Source organism: Protomyctophum parallelum, assembly GCF_964188405.1.
Source record: "Protomyctophum parallelum genome assembly, chromosome: 7".
Lineage (NCBI taxonomy): Eukaryota > Metazoa > Chordata > Actinopteri > Myctophiformes > Myctophidae > Protomyctophum > Protomyctophum parallelum.
In genome coordinates this window covers 18,936,287-18,962,325 of record NC_139705.1, presented here as the reverse complement: position 1 = coordinate 18,962,325, position 26,039 = coordinate 18,936,287, and the positions used below count along the sequence as shown (strand labels likewise).

General features: G+C 42.8%; 1 protein-coding gene across 2 annotated transcripts; it reads left to right on the top strand.

Annotated features, from left to right (window-relative positions):
• Positions 1-631: 631 nt before the first annotated feature.
• acss2 (acyl-CoA synthetase short chain family member 2) lies at positions 632-24,873 on the top strand. 2 transcript variants are annotated; one of them, XM_083769353.1, is made up of 20 exons: positions 632-778; positions 1,258-1,449; positions 3,292-3,487; positions 8,025-8,116; positions 8,312-8,415; positions 9,357-9,429; positions 13,197-13,272; positions 15,081-15,192; positions 16,425-16,466; positions 18,633-18,770; positions 19,248-19,418; positions 21,030-21,163; positions 21,375-21,507; positions 21,622-21,678; positions 22,107-22,187; positions 22,421-22,529; positions 23,537-23,605; positions 24,223-24,399; positions 24,518-24,592; positions 24,701-24,873. In XM_083769353.1, exons 1-20 carry the CDS (start codon positions 742-744, stop codon positions 24,817-24,819), a joined length of 2,187 nt encoding a protein of 728 aa, XP_083625479.1. In that variant the 5' UTR covers positions 632-741; the 3' UTR covers positions 24,820-24,873. The 2 variants fall into 2 exon arrangements, with proteins under 2 accessions (XP_083625479.1, XP_083625480.1); XM_083769354.1 differs by lacking the exon at positions 16,425-16,466.
• The last annotated feature ends 1,166 nt before the right edge of the window (positions 24,874-26,039 follow it).

Sequence of the window (26,039 nt, the reverse complement as noted above, 5' to 3'; positions counted from 1 at the left end):
TTCTTTTGTCATATTTATACATAGCGTTGTGAGTTTGTGACTTGTGAGTTGATCTTATTGGACAAGAAATGGGGGCCAGACAGGCGCGGGTGCTATTGGGACGCTGCCATAGGGGGACGCTGCATGCTGGAACTGGAAGTGTAGTTCCCATGGGCCAAGGGGGTTGTTGCATTGTAACCTCGCCTCACCAGGCTTTCAAATTCTCATGGTGATACCGTTGTCCGAATTATTCTGTACCGCGCCCGCGCGTAACTAGCCTGTTTGTTTTCAACATAGTATTTTCTCCTTGGTGGTTTTGATTGAATATTTTACAAACCACTGTTGCAGTGTTGCCATTCCTTGGCCCCTTGCCGCTTGCCCTTGTAGGCTACTAATTTGATTTCAATTGTGTTTTGATGCTATCTGGGAGGCGGGAGCACATGCATGTTGTTTTGTTGATTTTACTAATTTTATTTGAACTGTGCCTTTGATGCTATGTGGGTGCATTGGTTAATATATAGCCAGGCCTACTACTCTACTCTAAAGGTGGTACGATTGTTTAAAATGTGAAATAAAGCTTGATTTGATTTGAACCAACTAGCCAATCACAACACGGCGGTCCATCCACAGGATGGGATGTAATCCACTGGGCTACTACATGCACGTCTCTCTCCTTGTCCCTGCTGTCAATAGAAAAGGACTGGAGAGGAGGAGAAACCAGTGACCCAAACCACCGAGGACGTCCATAAACCTGCAGCACGAATGCTCTCTTCCTGTGGTCTTAAAAGCGTGCGCTTTGGTTGGTTTGGTTTCAAGTGCATTTCTCGTTTCCTGACTCTGTTAGCTTAGCCTGTTAGCCTGCACACTGTGACTACTGACTACAGTGCTTGCTTGTCCTGTGTGTGTGTGCAACACGCATAACTGGAAAAATAAACAGTCAGGTACTCGCCTGGAGGAGCTGCAAAACGGAATACGCTTTATTTGGTCAACAAAACGGCTGCAGTTGTAGGGATAAAGACTTTTTGATTTGAATGAATCAGTCATTTTATTTTATTCTTTAAATAAATTAAATGCATCGTTGTGGAGAGGACAGCATCTTAAAAAACAAGGAAGTGTGATTGAACTTAGTTACGAGCTTTATATCGGTGTAACCGCACCATCTGTCCCCGATCTGTTGTCCCGCTTTACGACGGTCACGTCTTCTGACAACAGCCTGGTTCTTATTGTTCTATTGATCGATTTCAATAGGCTCATTTTGAACTCGTCCTCTCGCCACAGATCAGGTATCTACACATTTATCTGAAAAGACTCAGTCAGTGTCTGAATACGAGTCGACTGTCGAGATGATTCCCGATAAAGCGCCCAAGGAGGACGTTTTCCACGCATCGGAGGACCTGAAAAAGGAGGCTCACGTCCCCAACTTTGACAAATACAAAGAACTCTATGTCAAATCCATTGACAGCCCAGATGGTGAGTGCTGATTGGCTCCGTGTTATTACACTGTACATGTAACTCTGTAAGACATGGATGATTAATGTATACATGATTATGAGTATTAATGTATTACTATTACTGTATAGTGAAGTAAAGAGGATCTGGGAAATCTCATTGAATCCAGAACTGCCAGCAGCCAGGTTATTGCAATGCAAGGCACCTGCCACAAGTTGTGTGTGTGTGTGTGTGTGTGTGTGTGTGTGTGTGTGTGTGTGTGTGTGTGTGTGTGTGTGTGTGTGTGTGTGTGTGTGTGTGTGTGTGTGATAAACGTTTTGTTTATTGGATTTTTTACTCTAATGTCAATGCATATACCGAAGCAGACAAACAAGACATCTTCAAAATAGTTAGTCACGGGTGGGGAAGGATCAACATATGGAATGTCAGAACAGGTCAGCTCATTATGGAGATCTAAGGGTTTGAGAGGTTTGAGGTCAGATGTAGAGTTCCTGGCCCGCTCCATTATGCAGATCTGGGTGCTGATCCAGTCTTCTCCATGTTTGGTTATCCAGGGTTTGATGATGTCAGATTGACATATGGAGCGTGTCACGAGGTGTGATGTCACGAAACGTGATGGACTGACGACCATATATGGAGATCTAAGGGTCTCCATGATGTCACGTGACGTCACTATGTCAGATCCATATATGGAGATCTAAGAATCTCCATGATGTTATACGAGATGTCACGACTCGAGGCGTGATGGATTGGCAGTGACCAACGGACGTATTGACCTTCGGTCGCAACTCGCACTTCGCACTAACTATGTGCATGGTTCCATTTGATTATTTGTATGCTCTGATTTATAAATGTGCAAAATTATGAACATTATGTTGCCACTACTGTTGGAGCAGCCATAAACTACACAGGTTCATCCCGATGTTCTGGGCATCTTTGTAATGTTAGTGTTAGTAAAAAGCAGGTAAAAGAGTAACATTTGATGCAGACTAACATCAGTCACTCTACCGTTCACTGTAGTAGAAGAGGTGCAGGTTTACGCCGCAGCTATGTTGGCTCCGCCTACAGGAAAAACGTAAGCTGGGACCATGAGACCCGTTTCTGAATTCGTCTATACGGTAGATGACGTACTCTCTGAATTTATAAAGTGAGATTCTGTGACAGTGCGTTTTAACAGCGGGAGAACAACGGCAAGCGTCACTTGAATTTCATTGGCTATCGCCGGACGAAGTCAAGTCACCCAAAAGATGAATTATCAACTTCTGACACTGATTGTAGTACTCTTCTTCACAATACGAGTGTTTTGGGTGCGGAGTGGTTTGAGGCAAAGATTCTTTGGATTGTTTACAAAGATAACGTATTTAACTAAACACTTAGTTTAAGATAGAATCTGCAGGCTATGAATTAAACGGTGCAATTAGATATGTAATCCAACCTGTTTCCCTGTTTGTTGAGACGGCAAGGAAATCTTACTGTGTGTGTGTGTGTGTGTGTGTGTGTGTGTGTGTGTGAGTGATTGATATCAAGGTATTTATTATATTCTTATCCATACCGCCCACGCCCTGCCCAGCCCTATCTGTCACTATTGTACTAATTGTTGTGTGGTCAAGACTGGTTTCCTTACTGTATGTGTTGATACAATATATACTCTGTTCTGTTCTTTAATACTACTACTACTACTACTACTACTACTACAGCAGCATGATGACCTTAAATCTCTCTCCAGGACCAGTAGTTCGTTACCCATGCAAATATTCAGATGCATATACTGTATAGGTTCATGTTTTCTCTTAAATGTCCTCCGTTTCACAATTAAGCAATGGTTCTAGATCCTCATTTACGCTGTTCCCTCCTGTGCTCCAGAGTTCTGGGGAGACATCGCCAAAGACTTCTTCTGGAAGACGAAGCACACAGGCAGCGTGCTGGACTACAACTTTGACGTGACCAAAGGAGAGATCTTCATTAAGTGTATGGAGGGAGCCTGCACCAACATCTGCTACAACCTCCTGGACCGCAATGTCCACGACAGGAAACTGGGAGACAAAGTGGCCTTCTACTGGTTAGTGTGGGAGCTGTGGGTTAAAAATGGGGCCAGTACTGTGCTTGACCACTTCCCTCTCTGACCCTGTTGTTTAGTGCACGGCAATATCCTCAGTGTTCATTTATCCATGTGTAACTCTGTTTATAAATGGATAGTGTATACTCCCAGAGTTAAATTAACACTGAGGATTTTAATGTGTGTGGTGTGTATGCTTGCTTAAATGGGTCCCCACTCTCTGTCTCTGGTTGGTCTCATTGTGTTACTGTGTTCGGTGTGGGGGAGCCTCTGCAGAACAATGGGATGGAATGCCAACAGAGGAGAAGACTATGAATGGATGTACTGTCATCCTCTTGTCTTTCATTCTCACTCACATTCCCTCCTTTTCTTCACACTCAGTACCTGCCAAATGTAAGCTATTCCCAAGCCAAAACCAGTAACAGACGGGAGCGCTCGTTTCGTTTCACACACTGCTCTATGCATCTTTCCCTGTCTATGTCTCTCTCCCTCTTTCTTGCTCTCTATCTCTGCCTCTCTGTTTTTCTCTCTCTCTCCCTCTTTCTTGCTCTCTATCTCTGCCTCTCTGTTTTTCTCTCTCTCTCCCTCTTTCTTGCTCTCTATCTCTGCCTCTCTGTTTTTCTCTGAGACTCATATTCCCTTGTCGTCTCTCTCCAGACTCACACTCTCTCTTATTGCCCCCCCCCCAACCTCTCCATCTCTCTTTCTGTCTTTTCTCTCTGCCACCTCTCTAGTGTTGCTATTTTTCATCGCGTACACTCTCATCCCCATTAATTCTCCTACTCTCTCATCTGTTTTGCCAGTATTTCTCTTTTTACAGAGGGGCTCTCTAGGAGGTTGGGCCATTGGGCTATTTTATGGACACAAAAAACTAGTTATGTGTGCTTTAAATGCTTAAAAGTAATGTCAGTGTTATGCAATGTCTCTTCAATCAAGTTCTCTCATACAAAGTACGCGTTATAAGTTCTATATTTTATCCTTGAGAACATTGCTGTCAAAGTAAAAGCTTTTATGTAATGCCTCCCTTCTCCTCTTGTGTGGGTTAACCTTCGGTCCCCAGTTCTACACTTCTAGCCTGTTACTTTAGTTGTCTGCTCCTGGCAAGATTACTTCTAATGGAAAGTGGCTCTTATTCCTAACTCCACATTACTCCTTAGTAAGTCTTTATGTCCTCAGGGTCTTTGTGGCTGCATGAGAGACTGTCCGTGGCGTTTTTGTTCCATCTATCCCTGGCCTAAGTGCTAACAGAGCAGTGCTCTATTAATGGGTCACTTTTTATAGAGTGTGCGCATGTGCATGTGTGTGTGTTGCAGCCATTGACATGAGCAGTTTGTGATTGCCTGGGTCAAGTAAAATAAATATTCTGAGGGTATTGGAGTTAGCTCTCTGTTTACCCAAACAGGCAACTTCTTTATTTTTTTAGTGTTGTTAGAGACTAGGAAGCAAAAATCCTTTTGTTTGCTATTCACACAATAGGAGATAAAGGCCCAACTTTTCATAATAAACACTTGAATGTCCTCTGCTCAGAGTGCTTGTTCTTTCTCTCGCTTGTAAGCGAATGAGGCATTGCTATGGAGATAGTAGATATGTATTTTAACCACCTCAACAAATGTAGTTGTGCATAGGAGATGTAGTGTGTTCCAGCACAGTGAATGTAGGCAAACAACAGATTATGGATGGATAGTGTGGTGCATGTCTGCATGAACATTTGCATTTTTAAGTGTTTTAAATGTGTTGTTTTTTCCAATATAGGGCTATTTGATTCTGAATATTTTTTTCAATACTCATTTGCTGCAACCAGCCGCACATTCTCTTATGACTTTTCACAGGAGAGACACGCGCACGCACACACACACACACACACACACACACACACACACACACACACACACACACACACACACACACACACACACACACACACACACACACACGTCTATGTGGGGATGTATAAAATCCTCCTTATCATGCATTGCAACTGTCATGTCATCAACTCACTCAGGTAAATTCACCGGCTATCACCTTGTCCATTCACACATTGCGCTGTTCAAAACATTTATTATTATTATTATTATTATTAAAACAAGGGAGCTGGAAGCTTGAAGTCTGTTACTCTGTTTCATGTCAGGTCCTAGTAAGTTTGACATTTGCTTTCATACATACAGCCCCAGCAGTTAATGTCTGAATAACTTCAAGATTATCAGTGCTTGTGTGAAAGCCACTTCACCGTGATGAACTCGGCTCTCCTCACTTGACTTGACTGCTCCAGTTAACTATCTGTCACAGTGTTATAGTTTGCAGGTGTTTGCTTGATAAAGATGTGCGCACAGACTCTACGAATGGTTTTCAGCAACTGACAAATACGGCATGAAGCACTCTCTAGACAAAGGTTAAATGATTGCTCCTCCTCATTCCATCTGTTCCCCTAGCATGATTTGGCTCAACGTTTCTTCACCTCGGCCAGAAAACATCTCTTCCTAGCATGATTTGGCTTCACTTTTGTTCAAAACAGCCGGAAAATGGCATGAGTGCTGTTAGGAAATTAATTGTGGTTACATAACGTTTGGCTCCGGAGACCACGGGCGTTTTGTTTTAAAGGAGAAAAAAAACGTGTGGGCGAGACATGCATGAGAACTTGCATACGAGCGGAGTGAACCTTGATTTTCGCTAGCCAATAAGAGTGTAGAGGGGCGTCGCCGTCACGCCAAATGTGGTGACGTCAGTGTTCTCCACTGTGTGGAGTCGGGAGCAGAGGGGGGGCGTGGGGGTGGGGAGGCGAGCATATAGGTTGGTGAACCAATAGGAAGTCTCTGGCTGTCTCGGCCGAGAGATGGTCCGCCGCTCTATGTCCAGAAACCATAGGTCTCTTTCAGGCTACATAACGGGTGGTGTCTAATTCAATTAAATCTTTATTTATTCTCGGAAGAGTGAGGTTGCCCTCATTTATTATTGCAGTGTCGTCGAGATATTGACTGGGTCAATGGTGGTGGACCTCAGTTTTTTCAAGCTTAGATAGATATTATTTAAGACCTAAAGTGGATGAACGCTCGTGTGTGTGTGTGTGTGTGTGTGTGTGTGTGTTTGTGTTTGTGTGTGTGTGAGACACAATTTGGTACACATGCTGTCTCTGCTGAGAGGAGTGCATACTCATGCTGTGAGGCAAACACACAAAAATGCACAAGTATTCCAACTGGGACACAAACACACTGCCTGGAGAGAGAGAGAGAGAGAGACACTCACTTTCTCTTATCGAGGGTGTTGACTGGTGTTCTTGGACAGGGCTGTAGAAAGTGGCAAGGATTGGCTAACTGTTGCTGCTGAAATCAACATTTGTTACTTTTTATGACTACTTTTTTATTGGAACCTGAACAAATTAGTTTGAGGAGACTGTGTCTGCACACGCCACTGTAGGCCTTGCACAACAACACCACACATGCACATTTAACAAGGCAGTCTCACAGTTGAGCTGTGCTCTTTACATGCAATGATCATTGATCATGCAATGATCATTGGATCCTCTCCAAATTAGTTTGTCATTTTTTTCTCTCTCACTCACTCACTCACTCAATCACTAATACTCTCTCTCTAGCTTTATTTCTCTGTCTCTATCTCTCTGCACTTCCTTTCACTTCCACCCTCTCATCTCTTTTCATCTCTCTGTCTCTAGACAGAGCGAGACAGGGAGACGGTGCTGTATATAATAAGAAGAGACAGCGTCACAGCGTATCTACGACAGTGTCTGCTCAGGACACGGTCATTAGCAAGTGTCTTGTGTGCCTGTACTTAAGTGAGATTTTTCCATGTCTGTGTGCGTGCATGCATGTCTTTGAGTCCATTGAAGAGACAGACATTGTGATGTTTGCTTGTCTGTGTGTGCGCATGGGTGTCCAACTGTCCATGTAATGTACATCTACATTTTAACATGAGGCCACCGATGTTACTACTTGGCTTAACCATACAAGTTAGGAAAGTGTCTCTTTGGTTGTGCAGTGAACATCTGAACAAATTGGTTTGAGGACATATGCTGTATAATTTGTGTTTGTGTGCGTTAGCCAAGTACATGGACGCAATTGATGGTTTTGCAACTTCAGCCTTCCTTTTAAAAACCTCTGTACTAATTTTCTATTCTGACAAAGGGGAAAGTTTGGAATGCAGCCTGTATTTCACAACTGTGCAAAATTATTATCCCGTCTTTGATTGATTGATTGTGGCTGCCACCGTGTGTGCGCGTTTGTTTTAATGTGGTTGTTTAATGCTCAAACTGCTCATTGTGGTTAAAGAGACTGTGTGTGTGGTGGGCGCATGCCTGTTGTATAGTTAAACGATGTGGTGAAGTAGTTGGAGGGGTGTGTGTGTGTACACACAAGCTCTTACTGGGTCTGGAAGGAAAGTCACTTTGGATGAAAGCTTCAGATATACCTAGAATACATTTTTGATTCCCAGAGGGAAAGTGTGTTTAAATGTACAGTAAATGTTTTCTCGAAGGTACCTGGCTTAAGGGGGCTCATAAAATGTCTGTGTTTGTGTGTTTACTTTGAAGGGAAGGTAATGAGCCTGGAGATGAACTCACAGTCACCTACAGAGAGCTACTCCACAGGGTCTGTAAATTTGCCAACGTCCTGAAGTCACAAGGTACTTCTGTCATATGATACTGCAATATTACACACATTAATGCCTAAATGAACACTTGAGGTTTTTACAGTGTATAGTGCATGGGCAAAACTGCTTTAATTTCAATAAAAACGTCTGTTACTGTTGTCGTTCAAGCTATAACAAATCTACGTTATTTTAGTATTGTCTGTCCCTCTGCTCATTGTATGTCTTCAGGAGTGAAGAAGGGAGACCGTGTGTCCATCTACATGCCCATGGTGGTAGAGCTCGTGGTAGCCATGTTGGCCTGTGTCCGCATCGGAGCCGTGCACTCCATAGTGGTCAGCTAAATGTGAAATATAATGAACCATCTGAAAATCATCCTTACGGGCTTTTCACAAGGGAAGCGACTAAACGTACCTAATAGTGCTTTGAAATGAACCGAAAATGTCTCAGAACATCTCACTGACTTAATCTCGCTCACTTTGGACAATTCAGTTAATGATTTCCACAATGCTTGCATTCAGGAACTGTGCCGTGACGTGTCATGATTTATGTAATTTTAATCAAATCACTATTGCGCAGACATCCATTGTCAAGTTGTTGAATTCAGTGTGTAGGAATAATAACCTCCACCCCAATTTATTTTCTGATCGTCCTCATTGCTGGCGCTATAACAGGCCGCTTCACATTATGGCCTAGAACTCCTGAACTGTAGGTTGTAGAGTAAAAAAAAAATCTGCCTGATAAGACTTTCTGCCATTTTGTGTTTTTTTTGCACGGGAACCAAGTGGGTGTGACGTCGCTCCACATGTGAAAAGCCCTTTAGTTATTGTACTGCAGTCATTGTATTTACCTTGTAGCAACAGACCTTGTATCATAAATGAATTACTCACTAAGTTGGTCACCTATACTGGACCAGACATGGAAACATCCAGTCATTCATTTTATTTTGTGTGTGTGTCCACCATTTCCAAAAATGGTGGACATAGCAGATCTACAAGCTCACAAGACATGAACTCAACACAGTGTGAACCTTTAGATCTGCTATTTGCTAAACATTTTGATTTGAAAGTTTAACATTATTAAATTTGGCCTATTTTGGGTACATTATTATTTGTATTATTGGTACCAGACATTGTCAGTTATTTGTTATATCTTCCCTGTGCAATTTTTGTTTTTTATGAAAGCCTAAATGCCAAACATTCAGTGCAGAAAAAACCCATTAATTCAACACAATTTCATGATCGTGACAGTCCTATGTGCGCTTTCATGTCTCCAGTTCGCAGGCTTCTCTGCTGAATCTCTCTGTGAGAGGATCATGGACTCCCAGTGTTCACTGCTAATCACAGCAGGTGAGACACACAAACACACACACACACACACACACACACACACACACACACACACACACACACACTCTCAATTCCATTGTGGTGCTTGGTCTGGGACAAACAATATCGCAACAAAATACATGCATGCAAACCGTACATCAATAAATTAAACGAAGAAGAGCTACACTACCTACGGCATAAATACATGATCACATTACTAATATAGTTGAACATACTAGTCTGCAACATTTTCTAAAAGTCATATTTTGACCCTTATCTTAAAAAAGGAGATGGCTGCTGATGCTCTTTATGTTCTGCGGCAGTGAGCTTTAGCTTGCTGCTCCTCCAAACCATCTGATCCTGCCCACTGGCCTCCCACAAAGCATGTGGTGGCCAGTGTTTTCATAAATGAAGAGAAAAGTTTTTAGAAACTGGTTTGTATGCACTGTATGTCCCTTCTAAAGATCACAACTCATGCCACTATTTGTATGATGTCACAGAAATTATTATTATCATCATTCTTATTAGTCTTATGTTTTTAATCTATTTGTTACACCCACATTGTTCTTGTGAAGCACTTTTGTTATGATTGGCACACAGATTACATTTAGTCTGTTTCTTCTGATCATGTGTGTACAATGCTTTCAACCAAATGTTATTAGTAAAATAATTACTGTTGGTGTGTGGTTGAGCACAGAATCCCTGCAGGAACTGTCGCTGAACCAAATGGCACACATTACAATACCCACTTGGTGTTTCTTCAGAAATGGACTATTTCCCTATGTCTAATTAATATGTTGTCACAGAACAGTCACCAAAAATAGCTCATCTTCAAGTTCACAATGCGTCGCAAACTTTTAGGTTGACTATTTGTGCGCAGCATCCAACATCATCAACAAAGTATAATTACATTTGTCTATACATGTACCTGTATAGAATCATGGTACTCAAGTTGAAGTTTCACTTAAGGTAGCTTCACACCGCACCGACATCGGCCGCGGAAGGAGTTGGATAGTCTCCTGCCAACAACTTATCGTCGGCACAGCGTTATCGACAGGTCGGGAACTGGTCGGGACTTCAGACGTCGATCACCAACCGGACTTGTTTGGTCGGGGCCGACAGGCTAAGCCGGGCGTTAGCCCTGGGATGGTTAAAAGTGTTTTAACCAGCACTGCAGACTGCACGTTACTTGGCATGCACAAAAACAATGTTTCATTGACCCGACTGGTTTGTGCTGAACTTAAATGCTAGTTTGTTGCACTCTGTTGGAGTTGGAAACAGTCTCTTTGGTGGAGAAACACCTTTAGTCAAGTTCAGCTTATATGCCGCTGCGCTGACATCATAGATGTACAGTACACTGGAAAGACAGGAATGGATGACGTTGCAGCCATATACTGTATCTGAGTCACGACACCAGATACACTGAGGTCAGGTTGAAAGACTGTGTGTGCTCCTGGCTGCCTGTCACTACATCAGTTTGCCATAATAAACCTCCGACTGGGAAGTGATTGTGACTGAGCCCGAGGCTGGTTGAGGCGTGTAACATGAGGTGCTGACTGAGTTGTAAGCAGTAATAAACGTGTGATTAGCAGGCTTATAGTGGGTGAGCCAACCACTAGGCCTGGACCACTTAATCCTCTGCTACTAAGGCTAGGAAGGCTGTTTTACAAATCGCATTTTTACGGTTAAAGTACCAGTTTTAACCATAAATTCTGAGTTATACTTCAATGCATTGTGAGCTTGTAGATCAGCTCCAATCCTAACCCCTAAGCCTAACCATTTAAATGCTTAGTCCTAAACCCAACTATGAATTGTTAACCTAACGCACAAAAAAGGGTTATCCATTAAACAATCATTTCTCATTTGAGGACCCAGGCAAATGGGGATATTTGGCCCCCACAAGTATAGACACACACACACACACACACACACACACACACACACACAGTGTTGTCCAGTCATGGAGGTGCAGTGAGCTGATAGTGATCACCATGAGTCTAGCTGGGTCCATTCATTGCGACTGGTCTCCTGACAGCCAGACTTTAGTACCTTGTAAAGAAGCTTATGAGAGCATGGATTGTGATACAGACCTGGAATCTCACTAGGATCTCGTTCTTTTTATCAATTTTTATAACCTTAACAGGTTATAAAAACAGCAGGGTCAGTCAGTTAAACATCTTGACTGAAGAGTCTTACTTACAACCAATGATAATAAACTTTTATATCCACGATATAATTTATATAGCTGTTTTTTGCCAGGTGCTTTAAAAGCGTCTGGACTACATTTGCACGCACCACTACTGACGACTGTAATGGACACCTTTTCATGATTGGCTGCTCTAGGCTGCCTCTAAGCCCATAGTGTGAACGACATAAAAAAACAACACAGAAGCTGATGTTATGAGATAACTGGAGCCATAAAACAGTGCGTGAACCAACAAAAGAACGTTGGAAACGAACGAAAACGGGCGCTACACCTGGCAGTTATGAGTCTGACTGAGTCATTCTTGTTTTAATGGTGGTTGCATTTTAAATTACAACTGGAGTAAGATGGAGGACAGATAGAAGGAACAGTTAAGAAAAAATTTCCCTTCCCTTTATGTTAATGAAATGTCATATCTTTTTATTGATTTCAAGGCCACTTGAAACTAAGACATATAATATTGTCTGCTGTGTTGCTTTTCGATGTGTACACTGTACGTTTTACAAACACAGGATTATGACGTTATTATCCAAAGTGCCTTGTCCTCTGCATGGCAGGGGCGTCCTCCTCCCTGAGCCAAGCTTGCGCCTAACCGCATACCTGCTAGCAGTATCTAGAGGTATCTAAAGAGCACAAAGTACCTCTGTTTAGATCTTAGCAAGTTATTAGAAAACAAACTGTGAAATATTATTTATAACTTTTCATATTATTTTATATTATATTATATGACTACAGGGCGCAATTGTTCAGAAATGATGTTTTTTTTTCACGAGCTGGTCCAGCCATACATGGAACTTCCGGTTCCTAGGTTTGCCACCCATGTCCCTTTTATGCCCATATATGGAGATAGCTGATATCATCAGTATAATTTATGGCCATCAGGCCATGCCCCTTTTTGTGTCCATATATGGAGCTGACTGACTGTGGTTGTGGTCCCGCCCAATAGCCAATTTGTAATCTAGGATGAATACGTGTCATTGGATTACAAAATGGTCCACCGGGTCCGGACGGTGCTGAAAACACAAAACAACTTGAACTTGGACTGAAACACACTGCCACTCAGACACCACACATGAAAGTCGAAGGCTCAACTATGCACACCAGTTAGGTTGCCATGTTCACTAGGGATGGATAATTAATCGGTTATAAAAATGGCCCTAATAATAAATCAAGGTTAACTTGATCTTGCATCTTCTGTATGGGGTTGCCGTAAGGTACTTGTTTTTCATGATTTTAAACATTCTATATAAATGTGTATCAATACAGAGAACCGCATATATCCACAATGTTTAGGATTTATGCACAGAGCGATTAGCTCCATACATGGAGAGACAAAGAGAGAGGAATGACTACTTAGGGCCGATTCATACTCTTATTTTAGAGCCGGATAAAAGTCAATGTGACGTCATTTGAGGTTCGGGGGGGGGGGGGGGGGGGGGTTAGGAGTATGAATCGGCCCTAAGGCTGATTCAGTGGCCCTGTGGCAGTGCTCTGTGTCTTTCTTCTGTCCACTCTCTTTTCTTTTCTGCACTCCCCCATTTCTCATGTGTGTGTGTGTGTGTGTTTGTCTCTCTCTCTCTCTCAGATGGTTTCTATAGAGGAGATAAGCTGATCACTCTGAAGCTGATAGCTGACGAGGCACTGCAGAAATGCAAAGACAAGTAAGCTGGCTGCGCGGGCACACCGAGACACTAGACAGACATGTAATGATCTTAACTGTATTATGTACATGTAGGCTATTTGGGCTAATGGCCATGCTTTTGATGTGCTTTACACTAGTGCTTATATATGCTATACACTATCCTTGCCTGAGCATATACAAGCAATCAGCCTGAGTGAAGCAGCTGTGCCCAAGTCTTATCACATGCCTATAGCTGTTCTATTTACAAATACAACAAGACGATTTGAGAAATAAACTTGAATTAAATAAATAGATTAACATCACTGTCAACAACAACTAACTAACAGCGAAATAAATGGTATAGATGGGATTCTCCAACAGAGTGGGAGGTATAGCTGGGGGGAGTGGGGGGAGACTCGGAACATGATGTGAACATTCTTTGAACCGTCAGAACTGAAGGTTGCTGTTTTACGCTGTATGGTTTGGTTTGTTTGTTGCCCGGATAAACTCAGAGAATCCTACACTATATCTGAACGGTTTTTGGCAGCTACATTTTGTCATACTTTGTCATACTTGACATGGTGAGTTCTTTGAGCACCGAGGTGTGCTCATTGGTCATCTGGGTCCTCGTTCACAACGGAAATACAGTATACGACGAGGTGTAAATGAAATGCGTAATGATTGCGTATTTATCCATCCGATCAAGCTGCGACGAGCTCACGTGTCCTTCAGCGAAGGTGGCGTAATCGGTTAATTTGTGCGGATCGCCCGTGTATCTCATTCCGCCTCTTTGCCCGTACGCTCGCCCTCCACTCATGATATGAGCGTAAACGCCGTTGTGAATGAGGTCCCTGGTGTGGAACTCCTGGAGGAGAGACAGCTTTTGCTTGAGTCGATTGCCCCAGGGGTTATACGGCAGCTGACCAATCGGAACAAGTATATCACGGGGCACGGTGGCACAGTCGGTAGTGCTGTCGCCTCACAGCTAGAAGGTCCTGGGTTCGATTCCCGCTGGGGACGCTGTGGGTGCTGGGGTCGTATTCTCTCCTCCGCGTCATCAGTGCCCATACCCGAGGCGGGGTTGGTGAAAGGGCCCTTCTGTGTGGAGTTTGCATGTTCTCACCGTATCCAATAGGGTAGGTACCCTCACAAAAACATGCAGTAATCCTGGTCACTAAACTGCCTCCCCCTGGCCAGCCTGGGCGCCTGATGGAGGGGAAAGGAACTGGTTGGATTAACGTGTTCCTTCCACACGCTACGTCCGGCCGGTGGAAACTCTTCCCTGTCAGGTGAAAAGAAAAAGCTTGGACTCCTCATGCATAGGAGGAAGCATGAGGTCAGTCCGCTGTCCCCCGAGGTTGGCAGAGGAAGTGTAGTGCCCAGGATTACATTAGATAATTGACACTGGGTGAAAAAATGGGTTGCAAAATCGTGGGATAAAAATGTAATTTAAAAAAAGCATATTAACAAGCAGTTATTTTATCAGGATGGGTATATATACTGTATATCTTTGGGAAGAAACCACCTAACTCCAAAATGTTAAAAATTCAGAAAATGAAAAGTACCGGTATTCATTTTTCAGGAAATGAAGAAAACCTTACATTTTGAAAACAAAGCAATACGGCCTCATCAAAGTTGGTGCACTTTTGACTACTTTTTCATTTGTTCAATATTGTTTTAATCAACACATGTTCACATGTTCAATCAATAGCACTGATTTATGCAAAAAAAATAACTTCAAAAATTGAGTTAAGTGGTTTCCTTCCGACAGCAACAAATATATTTCATAATATCTCAATCTTCCTGGCCCTCTCTCACTAGTATTTCTCCATCTCTCTGCTCCGCCAGGGGTTTCCCAGTGGAGAGGTGCATTATGTTGAAGCACCTCTCTAAAGAACCAGAAGAGAGTCCACAGGGCTCCCAATCTCCACCTGCTAAGAGATCTTGCCCAGACATGCAGGTAAATGAACACGGTGAACTGTAAATCTCTTAGCGTTAATTGAACTCTTGAGAGTGTAAAAAAATGTCCCATACAGGATTTTACAGTGTAAACAGAGAGCCTAGGACCTGTCGACCTGTGTGTGTGATGTGGAGGGACAGACAACATAACCTAGTAAACCTACCACACAGTATTACGCCCACTGTCCGAGGAGCTAGACCACTGGTTTTCAATGTGGGAACCCCCAGGGGTCTATAATTGATAGATGGGAAACAAATGGGTTAGTAACTCAAGAGGGTCTAGAAATGGAATGTTCCTTTTTTTTTTACACGGCTTCTTACCCAACCTAAATCAACACTGTTGATTTTACAGTGTTGCTTGGGTTCCCAGAGATAAACATAATATCAAATGGGGGTCCGTGGCCTAACGCGCGTCAAACTGCGGCTGCTTGGAAATAAAAAAGGTTGAGAACCAGTGATCTTCTAGACTATTGAGGGAACCAAACAACCATGTCATTTCATACCAGGCCAGACTACATTAAAAGAAGGCTGAACTAAACCAGCTACCAGTCTATAAAAAGTACTAACAACCTTATATGTGAATGTGTAGCGAAGGTGTTATGTAAAGATCAACAGTCAGTGCATGAAGACCTCTTTACCCTGACAATGGAACTATTCCCCTTTTCATCACATATTATTTTGCTTTCATCTTTATCCCCAAATAATTCACCATTGCTTTGCTCCCATAAATGGTCGATTAATGTAACTTGTTTTCCTCTTGAGTTCCCAGTCATTCACTGGAACCCCTTTTCACTTCAGAACAATCCTGAAGCTGTTTAATCTTAGTATTGGGAAATTTTGTATTGAATGTCTTCGATCAGGCTGTATCCATGCCTGATCAAATCTCTCATGTTGCACATTGATTAGCCAAAAGTGTCTTCAAACTACTGAAAAATCGCCTTTTGTAAGGCACAAAGACTTTGCAAATAAGCATGCTTGTGCCCTGAAGCTTTTTTCAGAGGGATTCTAAATGTACAAACGTGATAGCTGAAGAGTTCTGACTTTAGCCTAACCCCCAGAGATTGAGAAACTCCACTTGATTAATATATTTAAGTTGCACTTCTAAAACCTTGTTTCATTGTGGCCCTGCTTCTTTCTCTTTGGGTTCATTCATGATTTTTGGTTTCTGACATTTTCCTCTCCTATTAACTGCTCCTTCCTCCCCTCCATCCATCCATCCATCCATCCCTGTAGCAGGAGAAGCACAAAGTAAAGAAAACACGCCCTGTCCCCCAGGTATTGTCACTCTTCTCCCCTGCATAGAACCTACTAACTCATTTATCTTATTTATTTAAGAGTCAAAATCCACTCCAGAAAGCAGAATTCATTACTCCTGTAAGTATGCTTCAGAAAACTGAATCATGACATCTTGAGAAAAGTACAAATGTTTGCCTAAAAAAAAAAAAATAATAATAATTTCTATTGATTGAAAAAAAAAAAAAACCTTGATCTTTTCCAAATTTCAATTGCTGATTGATGGAATAAAGTGTGAATTCTGTTTGTTACGGTGGGTTTTGGGAGCTAACGCCTGTCTTTCTTTGCCCTTGCTTAACAGTCTTTTATGTTCATGTTCTCCTCGGTAGAGTTTAAAAAATATGCTTAGGCGGGTTTGATTTTCACCTGTGCTTGTCCCAGGTGTTACATGCACACTATGTAACGCAACCTGTGACCAGCTGTCTCTCAAGGGTGGAGCTGTGTGTGTCTTTGCTAACTATCTAGCTATCTGGTCATTTCTCTCCTTACACAAACACACACGTGCACACAGTGAATCAGGGGTCTGTCATGTTTGTCTTGGCTTGTTAAGAATATAATTCGATTACCATCATATTTGATTACCATCATGCCTGGATACAATTGAATTTGAGTCACTGGTCCCACTGGATTTATTCAACACCTGGTGGGATGGCCAAGAATATATCATAGACTAGAGAAAATATAATATTAGTGTTTGTACAAAAGAAAATAAATCAAGTGCCGATTCACATTTGTATACATTACTATTTCTGTGTTCATACAAAGGCTTACTCTTTACACAATTTTCACTTAATCTTGTATCAAGAAACGGGTGACTGACCCCTGATTCTCACTGTTTGTCAGGAAACTACCGGGTAGGTCATTACACCATTTGTGTCGGGGACCAGAGGTGTTCTGTGTTCTCCTTCAGCAGCCAGATAATCTGTCTGTTGAATGTGGCGTCTTGTCTGACCTCCCTGGCATGTAATAAACTCTCTCTGGCACAGGGTGTTTATCTCATAGACTGTAAAATATATGGGGTAAGGGATCCCTGACGTCACACCCATTGGTTTCTCTACAGACTCATTTTGAAGCCACTAGTTCAGTGATAAAAAGGGCAGCGAGTGCAAAGAAAAGTAAATAAAAAGAAAAACAACCCCATTTGAAATGAGAGAAAGTATACTTGTTGTTTTAGTTGAATGAAAGAACACGGGGCTCCATCACACTTTAAGGTGTATATCATTAGTTGGCTCTGTTACATTTTAGCCTCTAACCCTGAGACCAGCATTATGGCAAATGTATTTCTGTGTGAACGATGGCGAATTGGGATCAGAACTGGGGCGAGCTGCTAACCAAACGGAAGCCACTCGGCTCTCTGCGTTTGAACAATATTGTCTGGCACATATAAAGTACCAATTGGATTAAACAAGCATCCACTTAAAGTAATTGTAGTTTTGAACTCATTTGTTTCTTATAGTGATCTCAGTGATGTGCTGTCCTTGGTATCTCATCCCCTGAATGTATTTCTCTCATGTTTAATTTACTGTATACTCTCATCATATGATGGTGTCACTCGCAAAAAAACGGGTCATACGATGAAATATAAATTGGGCTTTGGTCACCCCCTGATTTCACAACATGTTTGCCCCCGTTCTGATGATGTGACATGGAATAAGTTACCATGACCTGCTTGTATGTCTGTAACTTTTCTACAGTCCAACCTAATTCGCTCTCATGCACAACCACTGTGATTAGATGCTTTAGTCACACTTTCTTCACTTGTTGTTGTTTTGTTCACTTCTTCTTAGTGACAGTAGCTAGAGAAGCATGCCTATTTTCAAACTGACGTTTTCTCTCTCACTCTTGGTTTGTGTTTTTTCCACAAGGTAGAGACATTTAGTTGTTTTGCATTCTCTACGGTTGATGATTGGTCCTTCATGGTCTTATTGAGAATGATCTTTTTGGGGGTACTTCTCTGATGCTTATATTGTTTGTATTTCTGCCACTTGTCTGTTTGTACATTTTTTTTGTACCAATTGCAAATATTTGTACAAATATTTCTGTGTGTGTGTGCGTGTGCATTTTGTGTCATTGCATGGGTTTGTGTGTGTGTGTGCGCATGAATCTGTGTTTGTTTGTGATTGCATGTGTTTGTGTGTATTCTACCAGGTTCCATGGAACCCGGCGGTGGATGCGTGTTGGCACACCTTGCTGTGTGACGCATCTGACGAGTGTGAACCGGAGTGGTGTGACTCCGAAGACCCTCTGTTCATTCTCTATACCAGCGGCTCCACTGGAAAACCTAAGGTACATAACACGCTACACACACACAGGGATGGGCCGATAATCGTTTCTCGTGATAAGAAAACTCTCACAATAATCGTATCGTGAAGATTTTAGTTTATCATGAAACTGTCCTTCGTCATACACGAGAACTATCTTTTGAATTATCTTTTGTTGAGCTGCAAATTCAGTACCACTTAAACCCTCTATACTTGATAAAACGGACCAATAAAGAGTGCATATTTTTGGTGAACGTCCCCACCAAAATACAAATTCTGGTGGTTCATTACATGTGGTTTTTGTGCATTTTTTAAGTTTTAAGCATATTTAGATTATTGCGATATTATTGTTCATCGCAATTCTTTTTGGCGCAATAATCGTGACATGTCATTTTCATATCGTCCCATCTACAGAGTGCGCGCACACATGCACACACGAGCGCGCGCACACACACACACACACACACCAACACACACCCTAACCTTATCTGTTTGCTTTCAGGGTGTGCTCCACACAGTCAGTGGCTACATGCTCTACGCTGCCACCACCTTCAAGCTGGTGTTTGACTACCAGCCCGATGACATCTACTGGTGCACTGCAGACATTGGCTGGATCACTGGCCACTCCTACATCACCTACGGCCCATTGGCCAACGGGGCCACCAGTGTCCTGGTGAGTGGAGCCTGACACCATGCTGTAATCATCGGGATTTGATTATTATTATTTTGTTCTTGATGAATGAAACTTGTGAATTAAAGCCTCCATGAGTTTCTGCTGACTACTTCTATTCTATATCTAACTACTAGTATGAACCACTTAACCCACTTTGGGCGGGAACCCCTTTTGGTGTTTTAAACATTATTATGTTATAATTTAGCTATTGAAAAATAGCAGATCTACAAGCTCGTAGGTCTGCTATTTTTGAAAAATAGTGAAGAATTTTATTTCAGAAGACTGGAGCATTTAGAAGACTTTTTTATTTTATTTTGAGGTCAGGCCTAAAATTTCTCCTCCACACCAAATCTATCTATCTATAATGCCGTAAATAACCGATGTCCAAGCTCTCAAGTTACGTGTCGCAATGCATTGTGAGCTTGTAGGTCTGTTATTTTTGCCGAATGTTCGCCTCCAGAATAGGGAAGCTAGTGGTTGAAGGCATTACTGTATGTCATGAGTTCCAGATTTAGGTGATGATGATGAAACATTGGGAGTGGATAGTACTTTTCCACGTAGCTGGGAGATAAGGCTGCTACCCTCTTGAGCCCTCTGAAGTCATAATATCTCTTTTAATTAATGTCATTAAGACATTTATATTGCTCTGACATCATGGCTCTTTATGATCCTTTGCCAGCAGGTGGCTCCTGAGACCACCAAACCACTGCTTACGGCTTTTGTAAAACTACATTCCGAATGCCCCCTGTGGCTGTAACATAATGCACAACTATGCAGGCTGTAAATGATGCATCCCTTGCTGGTACTGGGGTGGCTGTACAATTAATCGAAACTAGCAATTCAAATGAGTTATTTTAGGTATCACGATTATGTAATGGTGAAATTATCCAATTACACAGTTGTTAGTAACCGGAAATATGTCTAACCAATCTCCCATCGCAATGAGCACTAACTATGAGACCCTGCAGATCATGTCTGTGTCTGTCCCGCTGTGACACCACCCGCCCGCCACCAGAGGGCGCAGCTGTAGCGCACACACACACACACACACACACACAGTAGAAAACTTAAAAAAATTACTAACTAAAAAGGAAAAAAAAGTACGTAATTTATTCTAATTGTTGTTATTGCAATTTACGAGCTGCGTTCGCTTCCCGCGTTTGCGCGTCTTACTTGTTTAATTAGTTGAGGCCCACAACACCTTCACATGACTCAGTCCTCTACCTCTGGTTCTCTACTCTAATAATCCACAGTTGATTTTCCACCTTTTATTAGTACTATACACATGGATCTTATTAGTCTATAAGCATGGAAGCCTAGATTGGACCAAAGAACTGCTGTTCAGTAGTTCATATACCTTGTCCTTTACTGTACGTATGTCAGCGAAGTCATCTTGAGTACCATGTTTGTTTTGCCAACACACACCCTCTTACATTTGTCATGAGAATAGCGTGTGTGTGTGTGTGTGTGTGTGTGTGTGTGTGTGTGTGTGTGTGTGTGTGTGTGTGTGTGTGTGTGTGTGTGTGTGTGTGTGTGTGTGTGTGTGTGTGTGTGTGTGTGTGTGTGTGTGTGTGTGTGTGTGTGTGTGTGTGTGTGTGTGTGTGTGCGCAGTTTGAGGGCCTGCCCACCTACCCTGATGTGAGTCGCATGTGGGAGATCGTGGACAAATATCATGTGACCAAATTCTACACCGCTCCTACTGCCATCAGAATGCTGATGAAGTATGGCAATGATCCTGTACACAAGTAAGACTGCCTGTTTGCCTGTCTGTCTTTCGAAGATCATCAAACTTGAACGTTGACTCAACGTTGAGTTGAGTAAATTTCGAGAGCTTCTCCAGTTATCAACATGATGTGCGTGCCAGCTCCTCTCTCCCTCGTATCGTCTCTCTCTACCTCATTCATTTCTCTCTCTTTCTGTCTCTCTCTATTCATGTCTCTTGTCCTCTCTCTCTAGGTATACGCGTGGCTCTCTGAAGGTGCTGGGTACAGTAGGAGAGCCCATCAACCCCGAGGCGTGGCAGTGGTACTATAACGTCGTGGGAGACGGCAGATGTCCCATAGTGGACACCTTCTGGCAGACTGAAACCGTTAGTTACTATTCTAGAGATAAAAAACCTTTATTGTTGTATTTAGTTGTTTCTTCTTGTAATCAGTCAGAGCCAGGTGTTCAATTGTCTCTGATGTCTTGTCTCGTTTCTCAGGGTGGACATGTGTTGACTCCTCTGCCTGCTGCCACGCCCATGAAGCCAGGCTCAGCTGTAAGTGTATTCTGTTTATTGGTACACTAATGACCCTGCTGTACAGTGAAGCGACTGCATTTTACTACAGGCTGGGGGTTCCAATAGAATAGAACCCTCAACCTGACTATGTTAGTGCCTTGCTCTAACCATTGATCTACGCTGCCAATAGAAGCCCCAACCTGGGCCTGGGCCACTATACCCATTGAGCCACTTTGAATAATGATTAGTTCAGAGTCTGTCTGCTACTATCAGTTTCTTTATGGTTTAGCTTTATTTACACAATGCTAAAGTGATGCTGTAAAACGGCAAAAGCACAGAAAGATAACGCCTCACCTCAAACACAGCCGACCAAGAAGTCTTTTAAGATCAGAACATGTCATAAAGGAGCAGACCGCGATGAATGAACGATAAAAATAATGGAACCGTTTCTTCCTCTTCTGCGTCAGACCTTCCCTTTCTTCGGCGTGGTGCCCGCCATCTTGAATGAGTCGGGGGAGGAGCTGGAGGGACCAAGCGAAGGATACCTGGTGAGGACAATTGTGTTGTAAACCTCAGCATTATGTTTGTCTATATATCTCGTCGTGTTAAGCCTGAGTTATAATTAGGTGCGCACAGAAAATGGCAGATCTACAAGCACACAACTAGTCCATATGCATACAGTATATACAACCTTGTGCCAAAGCAGTGCAGATCCATGTGTGTAATCCATGTGGAATAATTGTTTCCAGAATGTGACTATACTGTATGTGTTTTTGTCCAGGTATTCAAGCAGCCGTGGCCTGGTATAATGAGGACGGTGTACGGGAACCATGCCAGGTTTGAGACCACGTACTTCAAGAAGTTCCCTGGTTACTACGTCACTGGAGACGGTGAGTCGTTTTAAATAAAACAAAACACCACTGGAGCAGAGCCTGTGTGCGGACTTCTTTCTTCTTTCAAACACTGACTGAGTCAGAGACATTGGTGTGTAAACATACAACCTCTGTACTCTGTGGCATAGTGAGCTAGTCCAAGAGACTGCACGCACGGCCACATAAAACGGGTGCGGGACAAAGAATTAAACATTTGGGTACATTTTACATTTTTTTAACTAAAATCGAGGTTTTCTTTACTGGTTTCACCTTTAGCTAAGCCCCGCTCTCTCCCACTTAGACACGTTCCAGCTGGGCTCATTCATTCCAATGTAAATATCATTTTACACATTAAATACTGGTTCATATTTGGAACCAGACCTTCAAAATCTCTTCCAAATCTGTCAACAAGGCCTGCCATATGCACTGATAAAATATGTGCGTGTTATTTCTTTTTTAAAACAATGTTTAATCGTATAGGAAAGTTTTCATGGAGACGTCTGTCGAACCCATGTTATGCTTAGCTGTGATTGGACCATAGCAGTTTGGGGAGGGGCTTAGCTATGGGTCACTCCGACATGCGGGAACAACAGTCGGACTCTAACATGCACTGCTCCAGTGCTTGCGGTAAGGTTAGTGTTTGAGGTAGGTTAGGTTAGGGTTTGAGGTAGGTTAGGTAGGTTAGGTTAGGGTTTGAGGTAGGTTAGGTAGGTTAGGTTAGGGTTTGAGCTAGGTTAGGTTAGGTTAAGGTTTGAGGTAGGTTAGGTTAAGGTTTGAGGTAGGTTAGGTTAAGGTTTGAGGTAGGTTAGGTTAAGGTTTGAGGTAGGTTGTCGGTCTAATGACTGTCGGACCAATAATAGTGTCGGAACTAAAGCCTGTACCCGATCTAATTCACTCTGTCCATTCTCATCCAAGAACAATGCAACAACGCATTTTGTCATGGAAATCGTTTTAGGACAGAATGGAAGTTGAATCCTTGTGTCTATTGATGATTAATGTCTACTGTTGCTTGTTTGATCCCGCAGGTTGCCGTAGAGACAAGGATGGCTATTATTGGATCACAGGGAGGATTGACGACATGTTGAACGTCTCAGGTAAGCTTCTGATTGGACAGACCGGACCTACATACTGTATGCGTTTGTCTGGACCACACCTTTCCATGCCATGCACCCCCAAAAAGCCATAGGAACTGGCTGTGTCACTCCCTTTCTGCAAGATAGGACGTTTATTTCTAATGAGATACTGCGTATGAATGTTCTCATCAACATAATTCCTAATAATTAAAAAAAAAGTTGAGAAAGGGTTTTCTTTTTTTTTATGTTTTTCTTTTGTGGCTTTCGCCTTTTTTTTCATGGAGGGACAGACAGGAAATTGGGAGAGAGATGGGGGGGTGACATGCAGTAAAGGCCGTCGAGATTGGGAGTCCATTGTGTCTGGACCGCTGAGCCATGGCCCAGGCATTCCCGCATCAGCTTATGCAGGGTTTTTTGTTAGGTTAACAAGCATTGAGGATAGTAAGTGACAGTTCTTCCTAGTGTTATTAATGTATCCATTTTGTAACTTGAGAGTGTACAAATGTACTCAGAAAGGTAGGGGTTAATTTGGTTAAATTTGTCTCGGAGTTAACACTGAGGATTTCATTGTGTACTCTGTATTCTCTCTCTCTCTCTGTATACTCTATCTATCTCTCTCTCTCTCTCTCTCTCTTCAGGTCATTTGTTGAGTACAGCGGAGGTAGAGTCGTCGCTGGTAGAACACGAGGCTGTAGCAGAAGCGGCGGTGGTGGGCAGACCTCACCCGGTCAAAGGAGAGAGTCTGTACTGCTTTGTGACGCTCACTGCAGGAGTCACCTACAACATCACACTGGAGGCAGAGCTGAAGAGACAAGGTGCGTGTGTGTGTGTGAATGTAGTCTGTTTACACACAATGAGCATAGCAAAAACCAAACCACTGCATAAGGTTGGTAAATGTGCGTGATCGAACCATTTTTCATGGTCTTTTTCCAGTGAGGGAAAAGATCGGTGCCATTGCCACACCGGACTACATCCAGAATGCACCGAACCTCCCCAAGACCAGATCAGGTCAGATTACAGTACAGTCTGTCAGCACATCGGGAACGTTCCCGTGCAAATTATACACATCAAATAACTCTCTCTCTCTCTCTCCGTCTCCCGCCCTGCTTCCTCCAGGTAAAATCATGCGCAGGGTGCTGCGTAAGATTGCGTGCGGGGAGCGGGACCTTGGCGACATCTCCACGCTGGCCGACGACTCTGTCGTAGAGCAGCTCTTCCAGAACCGCCGCTGTTGACCTGGGCGCACCACAGCACCAGTGGCCACACACACACACACACACACACACACACACACACACACACACACACACACACACACACACACGCAGGGAAGAATATGAGGAATGGGTAGAAAGGCAGGATGAGTGTTAAACAAACTTTGGGGGGGGGGGGTTCAGGCATTGGGTACAGAAAGCAGCCCTTAGCTCTGGTCCTGGGTATTACTGCTGGTCTCCTATTCCATCAGGGATTTAATGACATTCACCTGGTGTACCACCAGGTCTGCATCAGCCATTTCAGCTGGTAGTACAGAAGATCAGCAGTATTATATTATCCACCAGGAGTTCAAGAAAGATCAACTGTATTGGTATTGTTGGAGCCTTAAACGGTCATCCATAGACTGCTCCAGAAGTTTAAATGGACGGGGTAGGACACACCGGTGTTCATTCACGTTTCCTCTTTCACACAATTTCACAGTTCAGGATTTAAACTGGTGATTTGAAGGTCATGAGGTCAGACTTTTCAAACCTGTAAGCCACTGCCATACAATTCCATCCAAATCCAATAAATAGAGATCAAACGCAGATATTTCCTGACCACAGGGACGGGGACAAAAGTTAACCACTTTAACCCGAAAAAAAACTAAAACCATCAAATATTTCAATATTAGCCAATCTACAAGCTCACAACCAACACTTCCCATCACGCCGCGTTGTGATCTCAAGATCGACAATTTTGGTGGTGGGGGGGGGGGGGGGGGGGGGGGGGGAGAGCTGACGCAGAATCAGTTTAACAATTCACTGTGTTTTCATTTCACTGCCTTTTCATTTATCGGAAGGAAGTTCTCGTTCATGGCCAACCGTGGCGGACGGTTCAGTGTGTCATTCATGGACACTGACCTCTCTGTTTCAGTTTGGTGCCGCGCTGTGACCCCTGTGCCCTCATTAAATGAGGATCAGAGGGTTGTTTCTGAATAGGGATGTCACGTAGCTCAACCGGCCCACTTGTATTAAGGAAATTACCCTGTAGTTAATTTACTTCCTTTTTTTTCTTCTTTTTTTTTTTTAATAACTGGTTTATTGTGTAGAAAGAGTCTGAACAAGCAGTTTTAGAAGACAAACATTTATATTATATACACATGCATACAAACAGTCAAGACTGGAACAGTGTGAGTGTAAATAAAACTATACAGTAAAATACAAAATACTACACATTAGGCCCATGACCCCACATAGCA